The 11750-nt window shown below is 41.7% G+C and overlaps 1 protein-coding gene across 3 annotated transcripts in view; it reads left to right on the forward strand.

The window, feature by feature from the left end:
* The window catches only part of smoc1 (SPARC related modular calcium binding 1), a 242888-nt gene extending 232135 nt beyond the window's left edge, over positions 1 to 10753 (forward strand). For 2 of the 3 annotated variants that reach the window (XM_072569186.1, XM_072569188.1), the window contains exon 13: positions 10127 to 10753. In XM_072569186.1, coding sequence (XP_072425287.1) covers positions 10127 to 10143 — 17 coding nt within the window. In that variant the 3' untranslated portion in view covers positions 10144 to 10753. The remainder of the gene's footprint in view (positions 1 to 10126) is intronic. The other variant, XM_072569187.1, reaches the window with a different exon arrangement.
* The last annotated feature ends 997 nt before the right edge of the window (positions 10754 to 11750 follow it).

The following is an 11750-nucleotide window of genomic DNA, read 5'->3' on the forward strand; positions in this document are numbered from 1 at the left end:
GAGCACCCAACACTGGGCAAGGTGTTGCAAACTCCGCCCTATGGATATGTTACAGAAGGGTGGTTTCAACTATTGAAACTTTCAACTCTTCAACACTCACGTGTCCTGCCAATCATCACCATGCAGTCACAGGCAAAGGCTTTTTCACACTTGCTGATGGTCATCCACTCTGTGTGTTTTGTGTTTCAAGTTCAATTTACGTAAAGCACCATTTGCCATTGTTATTTTTGATTCACTTGTGGGATATGGGCATTGCTGGCTGGACCACTATTTATTGCCCATTCCTAGTTGCCCTTGAGAATGTGGTGGTGAGCTGCCTCCTTGAACCACTACAGTCTGCACACTGTAGTTAGACCCACAATGCTGTTAGGGAAGGAGTTGCCATAATTTTAACTCAACGACACTATCAGGACGGTGAGTGATTTGGGGGGTAACTTACAGGCAGTGGTGTTCCCGTGTATCTGCTGCCCTTGTCCTTCATGATTTTGGAAGATGCTGCCTAGGAAACATTGATGAATTTCTGCATTGCATCTTGTAGATAGTAGACACTGCTGTGACTGAGCAATGGTGGTGGATGGAATAGATATGTGTGGATGTGGTGACAGTTAAGTGGACTGCTTTGTCCTGGATGGTGTCAAACTTCTCGAACGTTGTTGGAACTATGCCTATCCAGCCAGTGGGGAGTATTCCACCACACTCCTGATTTGTAGATGGTGGACAGGCTTTGGGGAGAGAGAGGAGGTGAGGTACCTGCTGCAGTATCCTTAGCCTCTGACCTGCTCCTTGTAGCCACTCTGTTTCTATAGCTCGTCCATTTCTGGTCAAAAGAGATTCCACTCCCTCAGTCCAGCAAGAATGTGAAGAAAGCTGTAGTGTTCCAGCCACAGTTATGTGTTCATTCCAGCAGGCACAACAAGTCAAAGGATGGCCTTTAAGAGATACCAGCTGATGGAATGGCTGGTGACTCTGACATACATGAATACAGAGAGCATTAAACAAGCAGGGAAAAGCTTGAAGGAGTGAGTCATGGGGTAAGGAACACAAAACTCAATTAATTGCTCTTGCACACATCGTTTGCACCATCTCCTGTGTGTAGTATAGTTATCACTAGCTGGTGTTGCACTGGTAATTTAAGTAAGCGAGTTATGGAAAGTTGGAATAATGCCTTTGTTTTAAGGTGTGTGTGTGTTTTAATTGTGCAACATGATTCCTGCACCCATTTCCAAGTAAGACCCCGGAGCATTCTGGTTGATAAAGCCACAAAATAAATAGCAGTAACATCTCTGGATTTTAGCATAGAAATTTACAGTGTGGGAAGAGGCCATTCAGCCTGTTGTGTCCTTATCAGTTGACAAGTAGCCATCCAACCTCTGCTCACTTTCTAGCTCATGATTCTTAGCCTTGTAGGATATGGCACTTCAAGTTTATAACTAGAAGCATAGGCCAAAGAGTTAAAGGTACATTTTTACAGCAGACTCATTTTTACATGAGACTGCAGAGTATTGCATACTGTTTTGGCATTCCATTCTAACAAATGAATTAAAGCTGTAGTAAGCCATCAAAATGACAAAAGGATCAGTGAAAGTTATGAGATTCAGTTAAGTCATTTAATGTTCAGGGAGTAAAAGATGTGGCATCAATTTAACAAAACATTACAGAGAGCAAGCAGGGATGTTAAATTAAAGCTGTTGGTTCATCAAATAATTTGCCAAAGTGAGTGGTTTAGTTCGAGTGCAATGTGATTAACTTTATTGCGGGAGCATTACTGTGTAATATCACTGAACTACTAATCCAGAGGCACAACTTAATGATCTAGGGGAAAGAGTTCAAATCCCCTCACTCTAAATGGCAGAATTTAAAGTCACTTCATAAATCTGGAAGTTTGCCCAAAAGTTACAATTATCCCCAACTGTTGTTGAAAACCATCAGGTGTGTGAATACCCTTTAGGGAAAGAAATCTGCTGTCCTTAAACTATCTGGCCTACAGTTGACTCCAAACTTGCAACAATGCAGTTGACTCTTAACCCCCGTCCCAAAGGGCCTAATGAGCCAGTGAGTTCAAGGGGACTTAGGAACGGTGATGTCCACATCCCAAAAAAGTATAAAGGAAGAAAATAATTGCGGTAACAAAGTAAATACAGGCAATGCAAATTGAGTCCAGTCTGTGGGATCAACTTTCAATTGCTCCTGCAAAGAACGATTATGAGAACATAAGAACTGGGGGCAGGAGTAGACCACCTGGCCCATCGAGCCTGCTCTGCCATTCTTTTCATGGACTCAGTTCCACTTCCACTGCTCATCATAAACCTTTAATTCATTTACTGTTCAAAACGTTATCTATCCTTGCCCTAAAAGCATTCAATGAGGTAGTCTTAACTGCTTCACTCGGCATGGAATTCCACAGATTCGCAACCCTTTAAGTGAAGAAGTTGCTCCTAAACTCAATCCTAAATCTGATCCCTGTTATTTTGAGGCTATGGTTTCTAGTTTCACCCACCAGTGGAAACAACCTCCCTGCTTCTGTCTTATCTACTCCATTCATAATTTTGTATATTTCTATAAGGTCCCCCATCATTCTTCTAAATTCCAGTGAATATGGTCCTGGTCTACTCAATCTCTCCTCATGAACCAACCCTCTTAACTCTGGAATCAACCAAGTAAACCTCCTCCAGTGCCAGTACATCCTTTCTCAAATAAGGAGACTAAAACTGTACATGGTGCCCCTAGTGTGGTTTCACCAGCACCCTATATGCCTGCAGCATAACCTCCCTGTTTTTTAACACCACCCCTCTAGCAATGAAGGACAATATTCCAATTGTCTTTTGCACAATGAATCGCTGCTCTCACACAATTATGGAGTTATGTTCCATGGCTTATGAAGGAGGAAAACTGTACTTTGACCCCAGACAGGGGTATTTAATCCGATGCAGAAAATTCACTGCTTTTGCGCAAGACCCAAGCATTTCTGAGCAGTCTAAACCTAAAGCGTGCAGAAAATATATTTTGAAAGTTGGAGAAAGGAAAGAAAAGCAATTGAACTTCAGAAATGGAAGAGCATCTGACTTCCAAAATGTATTTATTATTATTATTTTTCTTGTCCCCAGGGCAAGGGCAGCCGTGTGCAATGCTTTTCTGACCTGTAAATTGACCTCCAACTATTTAATTCATTGCCTGTCAATTTCATGTCATGTGATCCAATTGTGATCCAACCTTCCCTACAAACCTGTTAACCTGACATTAACATGCCAGTTCTTGACAGAAGAAAAACAACTGTACTTGTCCCACTTTCTGCTTTTAATTAACTGTTAAAGGTTTCTCCAAGAAATGGCTGCCAGTTTGGTTGAGCCCAATAGCATGATTTTGCTCAAGTTTTAATCACTATTTCCAAGGGACCTCCCTTATGATCAATTCAGCTCTAACAGAAACCTCGTTGTGCTATCACCGAGACACCTTTCTCTGTCAACCTTTGTTGTCTGGGTTAAAATGAAGCAGCAGAAATTCTCAACCTGAGCATTATTAGATAAGATAATGGTTCTGAAAGACTTAATACTGGAGGCTACGTTAATCCCCACACAATCTAATGACGCCATAAGAACTTTGGTTAGGAAAAGTAAAACATGGTAGGATCTTTGGCAAAGGTGAGGACTACAGATGCTGGAAATCAGAGTCTACATTAGAGTGGTGCTGGAAAAGCACAGCCGGTCAGACAGCATCCGAGGAGCAGGAAAACTAACGTATCGGGCAAAAGCCCTTCATCAGGACTCATAGGATTTTGTCAAGACTATGCCATAGTCTTCATAGCAAGTGCCATACAGTGCAATTTCCAAAAAGGAAGAATGCATCCATTACCCCCTCCCATGGCATTTAATGGCATTACTTTTGCTGAATTCATCCATTGTCAACATACTGGGCATTACCATTGACCAAAAATAGACTTGTCACATTGAGATTGTGGGCTACAAGAGTCAGTCAGGGGCTGGGAATAGAGTGACAGGTAACTTGCTGTATGTCTCTTTAAGCGTGTTCACCATCTACAAGGTTTGTAGCCGGAGTGTGATGGAATGTTCTCCATTTAACTGGATGAGCGCTGCTCCATCAACACTCAAGAGGTTTGACACCATCCACGACACAGCAACATTCTGGATTCAAATACCTTATCCAACCCCTTCCAAACTCAGTTCCTTCACCGCCATAGTGGCAGCAGTGTGTACCATCTATGAGATGCAATGAAAGGTTCATTTGAGAGCTGAAACTCTGTTCTTAACAGTACTGTGGATATACCTCACCACATGGACTTCAGTAGTTCAAGAAGGCAGCTCACCGTCCCCCTCTCTACGATAGTTAGGGATAGGCAATAAATGCTGGCTTAGTCTGCAATCACCACATCGTATGATTGAGTGAATAATGAACATATCTAACTCACTCATGTAGCTTGTACCTAATTACTATCAGGTAATAAATAGCATCTTGATCAAGACAAGAACTCTTTTTATCAGGGCTCACTGGTAGATTTTCTCTATTATAAACCACTGACTATGAGCTTTGATTTGTGTGACTGTTTTATGAGCTCTGAATGACATTAAATTTTTTGAAGAGGGTTTGGATGGATGATTATTTATTTTGACAGTTTTATGAGCATCTTGAAAACTTTCAAGTGTTACCATTGGACTAATGAGTCTGTCACTAGTGAGTAATCATGAAAGGCTAGGGTTTTTTTTAAAATCCCACAGTGTTTATTGTTCATCCCTATTTGGGAAGGCAATGTACCTCCTTCTTGAGCCGCTGCAGTCCATTTGTTGTAGGTACATCTACACAATTGATGAGAAATTTTGAAGGAGACATGGGAATTATAGAAGGAGATTGGTGTGGGGAAGGGTGTTGGGGTTTTGGAAGGTTAGTAGGGGTGATGGTTTGGGTGCCAGACACTCATTTATATGACTGGTCCATTGCCCCAGTGCATCAACTGCCTTAGGAAATATCCACCTCCATTCCTGTCTCCATGTTATTTCCAGAGGCTGAGGCCAGGACTCCAGTCTGTCTCCATCTCCCCACCATGCGTGAGGTGGGCAGTGCCAGGCAGGAGGTGGATCAACAATGTTGAATAAATTACCTGACTTGTCCCTGGAATGGATATCCAGGCCGGAGTGTCAATACATGTATGATCCACTTCCATGATTGATACCCATCAATTTGATAAGAAAACATGCTCACCAAGGTTTATGAATAAAATAAAAATGCCATTTGTTTTAAGATATCAGATTCTAGAGTTAAAGGTTAAATATTTCAGTGACTTTTTGAAGTGTAAATATTTAAATTAATAGTCAATTCTATCTGAAGTTCATTTAAGCACTGGGCGTACTGTAATCGGCTCTATCTTTTATTTCAGAAATCACTGCATCTTTGTGAAGGAAAGTTATTAGCTTAACACTGAATATATTGCTAGTCAAATGTTGAGACCCATCATAAGCTGAATGATTGAAGAAAATCTAAATGATGTATTGGACCGATGAGGTTGACATTTTACATATTGTGTCCCCGCCCCATCTCCTGCTGGACCCATTCTCACATGAATATGGGGAGGCAATGGCCTAGTGATATTATCACTGAACTGTTAATCCACAGACCCAGGTAATGAGCTGGGGACCCAGTTCCGAAACCCACCATGGTGGACGGTGGAATTTGAATTTGATAAAAATCTGGAATTAAGAGTCTAATGATGGCCACAAATCTGTTGTTGGAAAAACCCAATCTGGTTTGCTAATGTCCTTTAGAGAAGGAAATTGCTATCCTTACCTGGTCTGGCCTACATGATACCACACCCATAGCCATGTGGTTGACTCTTAACTTGCCTCAAAGGAGTTTGGAAAACCTCCTCTACACATGGTCATGCTGATACTTTAGTTACATTGGAGATAAAAATATCCAACTGTACTGCAATCTCAAGCCCCCCTCCAGATCCTTTGAGTTTTATTTAGCCACAACAAATCCACAGCTATGGAGAGTGAGTGTGAATATGGTTCATTAAGAGCAAAGTATTAAAACTCGAGATGGACAAGTAGGTCAGTAAAGGCGCCAGTTTAAGAATGAACTATGACAGAAAATGAGAACAGAAATTTTATCTTGGGCAGTACTTTATTAGCTGCTTTTACACACACCCAAAGGAACTTCCATATCAGTTGGGACTTTTTGTTGAGCAATTGAGTTATCATCTCTTTTGTGGTACAGCTCAAGACAGATTTCTTCCTGTAGAGTTGAATTCAAAATTACTCAGATCATTTCATACTTGCATTCAATTAAGTGGAAGGTAATCAAAGATAAATCGAGGTTAAGTCAGCTCGGTTATCCTTAGATATCAAACTTAGTAGTGTAACATTATATAGGAGCGCGGCAGGCAGCATCAGAGGAGAATGGGAGTCGATGTTTCAGATCAGAAGCCAGTCTTGAAGCCAGCCAACTCTTCTGATGCTGCTGGACCTGCCACATTTCTAGCCATCAGTGAACATCTGCAGTTCTGACATTATGGTAGAAGCAAGGTCATTCATAAAGCTACTGACGATAATTGGGTCTAGGACACTACCCTGAGGAACTCCTGCAGCAATGACCTGGATGTGGGATCATTGGTCTCCAATATCCACATCATTCCTCCATTGTACCAGACTCAAACCAGTAGAGAATTTTCCCTGAGTCCCTGTGGGTCAATCTTACAAAGGTTCCCAATGTCACAGTTGGTCAAATTCTCCCCTGATGTCAAGAGTAGTCACTTTCACTTCACTTCTTGAATTCGGCACTTTTGTCCACATGTGGACCAAGGCTGTGGTGACATCTGGAGTTGAGTGGTCCTGGTAGAACCCAATCTGAGAATTGACGATGAAGTTATCGGGGAGTTGGAACAGCTTGATAGCACTGTTGACGATACCATTCATCACTGTGATGAGGATTGAGAGGAGTCAGATGGGGTGGTAACTTAATGTGGAAAGGAGCTTTCTGCTCCATTTTCTACATTGAAAAGTAAATGTCAATGTTGTTGCTGGACAGGATCAGCCTGGCTGAGAGGCTCACTTTGCTCTGGTGCCCAAGTCTTCAGTGCTAATTCTTTTTTTTAATTCACTGGTGGAATGTGGGCATTGCTGGTTGGCTAACGTTTTATTGCCCGCTCCGAGTTGCCCTTGAGAAGGTGGTGGTGAGCTGCCTTCCTTAACTGCTGCAGTCCATCTGCTGTGGGTTGACTCACAACGCCCTTAGGGTGGGAATTCTAAGATTTTGACCCAGTGACAGTGAAGTTAGGATGGTAGTGGCTTGGAGGAGAACTTGCTGCTCTCATCCTTAGAGATGGAAGTGGTTGTAGGTTAAAAAGTGCAGCCTGAGGACCTTTGGTGAATTTCTGCAGTGCATCCTGCAGATAGTACACACTGCTGCTTTGGGGAGCTATGAGGTGAGTTATCCCCCGCAGTATTCCGAGCCTCTGGAATGCCATGAGGGTTCGTCCAGTGTCTTGGGCTGCATTCCATGATATCGCACCTCATTGTGTAAACCTCATTGGCTGAAGACTGGCTGTAATGATGGTGGAAACCTCAGCAGGAATTCGAGCCAAATGCGGTTCAGAACATCTCAATCCTGACTACCGCTGCTGAGCTCAACTCTCAAATGGACCCTCTCTCTCCCATTTCACAAACATGAGAAAGAAACACCAGTATGCTATCAGTATGCTAACAGTGATGATCATGTTAAATTAGAATGGCTGGTGGCATTTTATCTGCTTTCCAACTTCCCCAGAGTCAGGTGTCTGGGGAAGTGAAACATGAAAATAATTGCTTCTGACAAGCTGTTTTATTCACTGCATATTTATTTTATTACGCTCAGCTGCTATTGTCTAAAAGGAAAAGTATGGCATAGATTAGAAAATGATTCCCTGCTATGCTTCTACAGGGTACAATTTACTCATTACCCAAAATTTCTCAGAGGTTCACCTCTGCCGAACCATCTGGATCCAATCCGATCTGTCAAAATATGCTCCTGCCCACTGCCAGCTGTGCTACCAGTTTTTCAGCGACCAACAAGTGGCCATTCGGGCTGCTCACAGGGTGTGCTGCTACCCCTATTTCCAAACATTGTTTTAAGCAAAATATATGCGGGTGATGGCTTCATTCAAGGAACTTCCTGGATGAGATCAGTGATTGACTTTTGTTTCAAAGGAGTTGGAGTGTAAGTGTAGAGTGGTTTTTCTAAAACTAGACAAGGCACTTGCCAGACTGCGGCTTGAATACTGTGAACAGTTTCCGGCCCCTTACCTAAGGAAAGATGGACTGGTATTGGATGTAGTGCAGAGATAGCTCACTCAGTTGATAGCAGGCATGGGGAGACTGTTTATAATGGAATGAAGTTGCCCCTGTACACATTGGGGTTTAGAAGGCTGAGAGGAGACTCACTGAAAAATCCAGGATTCTTAGGAGACTTGACAGGGCAGATGCAGACAGGCTGTTCCCCCTTGTGGGAACAGTCTAGAACCAGAGGTAAAATCTCAGAGTAAGGAGTCACCCATTTAAGCCAGAGATGAGGAGGAATTTCTTCCATCAGAGGGTTGCGGTATTCTTTACAGCAGACAGCTAGCGAGATTGGGTCGTTAAGTGTATTCAAGGCTGTGATCAACCGAGGAAATCAAGGTTTACAGGGAAAGGCAGGAACGTGGAGCTGAAGATTGTCAGATCAGCCATGATCTCGCTGAATGGCTTGCAGATTTGATGGACTGAACGGCCTAGTTCTTCTATCCCTTATGGTCTTACCTGTTCTTGTCTACAAGTTCTTAAGAGTATTCTCACCAGTCTGCACTCATTTCATGTAAAGCTGCATATCTCGTTGATCTTGGGAGATGCAAGATATCAGGAAGATTAATTCACTTCTTTTTTGGCTGTCACCCTGCAATGACCCTCTATTTCAGGGGACATTCAAAACTAGGGAACTTATTTTTAAGTTGAGAGGAGAGCAATTTAAAAGGGACCTGATGGGCAAACTTTTCACACAGAGGGATGTTTGTTCATTTGTGGAATAAACTGCCTGAAGAAGTGGTAGATGCAGGTACAGTTACAACATTTAAAAGACATTTGAACAAATACATGAATACGAAAAGTTCAGAGGGATATCGGCCAGACGCGGGCAAGTGGGACTAGTTTAGTTTGAGAAACTTTGACATAGACTAGTTGTACTGAAGGGTCGGTTTCTATGCTGTATGACACTATTAACATTTAATACCTTTTCAGCTGTTGTAAGCATGGCTGTTAGGTTCAATGTTAAGACTTCCCGTTGGTCTTAAATCTGTAATGGAAGTCAAACCATCTAATCAAAAGATAGAGCTACTGTAATGCAAGTGAAAAGATCAAGTATATTACATTAGGTTAAAGCTTTAGTTCCTATTTTACATAAGAGAGAATGTCCTCACTACAAAGTAAATGGTTCCTTCTTGGGTTAAGGTTTCCCTCCCTTTTTCCATTTTGGGCTGTGGCTCAGTGGGTAGCATGCTCGCCTCTTTTGAGTTCAAAGTCCCACTCCTGGGTTTGAGCACAAAGATCAAGGCTGACACTTGGCTGCTGTCTCAGAGGAGCCATTTCTCAGAGGAGATGTCATAACTGATTCCTCTTAGGTCGATGTTAAAGTTCCATTCGCACTCTTTCGAGTTGAGTGTCGTATGTAGGGAAGTTAATCCCAATGGCCAGGTCAATATTTATGCCTCAATCTGTGTCACAAACAAACAGACCATTGGGGCAACATCGCATTGCTGTTTCTGGGAGTGTGTTGAGTGCAAATGAGTTACTACGTTAGCAGCAGCTACACTTTAAAAAGCATTTGATTGGCTGTGAAGGGATTTGAACCATCTAGAGACTGTGAAAAGTACTATATAAGTCTCTATTTCATGCCAAATTCTAGAGATGATGAGGTCATTGACTGGCATGTCAGACGTTAAGTGTAAAGGTATTAGTTTGTTTCTGAGAGTTCTAGCTACACTGAAAATTGTCCAGTTGCTTACTAATTGCTCTTTTCACAGTTAAGTTGAAGGTGAACGACATTAACAATCTGAGAAGTTAGTCTTGGCTAAACTGAACACTAATGCGTTCTCATTTCTCTTTGTTTGTAGTAGGACGTTTAGTGTGAAGGACAAATGGAGCCTTGAGGGGAGACAGTGAATAAAACCAGTGCTTCTATAAGTGGGCACGATGAAATGGCAATATCCTGAATGCAAGAAGTGTCGCCAAAAGTTTGCACTTTTAAAAAAAAAATTGTATACCATTATAGATTGATTATAGAAGAACGATGCAAGTTTCTAAACAGCTACTGATTTTTTTTGTTTGAAAAAAGTTGAACCTTAGTGGTTTGGACAGAACAAAACTTGAGGAGATATTTAATTGTACAGTTCTGGTGTACAGTTGGTTGCATCACTGCGTCTGTGGCATTTAGTGCTGCCCTTGTCCTTAATCACATACAATGTATGTGTGGTTTCTGTAATCAACAGGCTTTTCATTGACAGATCCTTTGTTGCTAACTTTAGTCACAACCTGAGGAACAAAGTACGACTAGTGAAAAAGACTGTTAGAATGGAAGAGAGCTCTTCTCCAATGGCTAACGGAAGCAATGTCTTGTAGATGTCAAAGCTTACAAAAAAATATTCAATCTTATGGCTTTTCCTTTCCATTACAAATAAAATGCATAATGTTTTCCAACACAGTGCATTACTGATTTACTAATAAAACTATAGAATGAGGAAGTTGTTTGGTGTTTTGATTATTTATTTATCCATATGCTCCTTTCCTACAGAGTTAAACAGACTTTAAAAAAAAACCCAAAATGGTTCAATTTTGAAGAAATAAGCTTGATGGCCTGTGAAGAATTTTCAATTTGTCTCACCCCTTCCTCGAAATCAAGACTACAAAGTCTGGCCAGGGAGGAAGTGAACCTTTCAGCTCAGCGAGCAAACCTACACCCGAAATGGCTAATCACTGGCTTAGTACTTTAGAGGCCCAAACTAATACATTGCAACATTCCAAATATTGTGGACAATCAAAAGTCAACTGAGATTAAGGTTTTAAGGAAATCAGTCCTGGAGAAATTTGTGGGATTAAGTGGTTCCAGGACATGATGGTCTGAACAGTAGAGTTTCATAAGTTGTAGAGATAGTGGATGTTTCAATCTTTCAGTGTTCTTGAGATTCCAGAAACCAATAGACCATCCAGGATCAGTCTCACCACTGGAAATGGCAAACCCAGCCCTGTCGACCTTCTTCACTAACATCTGGGGGCTTGTGCCAAAATTGGGAGCTGTCTCTCAGACTAGTCAAACAACTGCGTGACATAATCACAATCATGGAGTAATACCTTACAGGTAATATGCCAGATACTGCCATCACTGCCCTGGGTATGTCCTGACCCATGTTCCTTAAAGGTAAAAACACCTAACAAAAGAAAAAGTAAGGACTGACCAGGGAAGTCAAATATTGCATTTGATCAAAGGAAAAGGCTTAGAATTTGCCTAAAAATGCAGGGGGGTGGGCATTTGATTGCAATAGTTTTAGAATTTCTAGAATCTTTTTAGAAAGGAGGACCAAGAAACTAATGCTGGGAGGGAGAGAGAAAATAGAAAATTAAAATAGCAACTATTACAAAAAATGGAATGTAAAGAGTACGCCGAAAGCAAAAGACTAGCAAAGGCAAATGTGGATCTGTTACAGGCTGAGACAGAAGATTCTTTAACAGGAAATCGAGAAA

This window comes from Chiloscyllium punctatum, chromosome 4 (genome assembly GCF_047496795.1).
Source record: "Chiloscyllium punctatum isolate Juve2018m chromosome 4, sChiPun1.3, whole genome shotgun sequence".
NCBI classification, from domain to species: domain Eukaryota; kingdom Metazoa; phylum Chordata; class Chondrichthyes; order Orectolobiformes; family Hemiscylliidae; genus Chiloscyllium; species Chiloscyllium punctatum.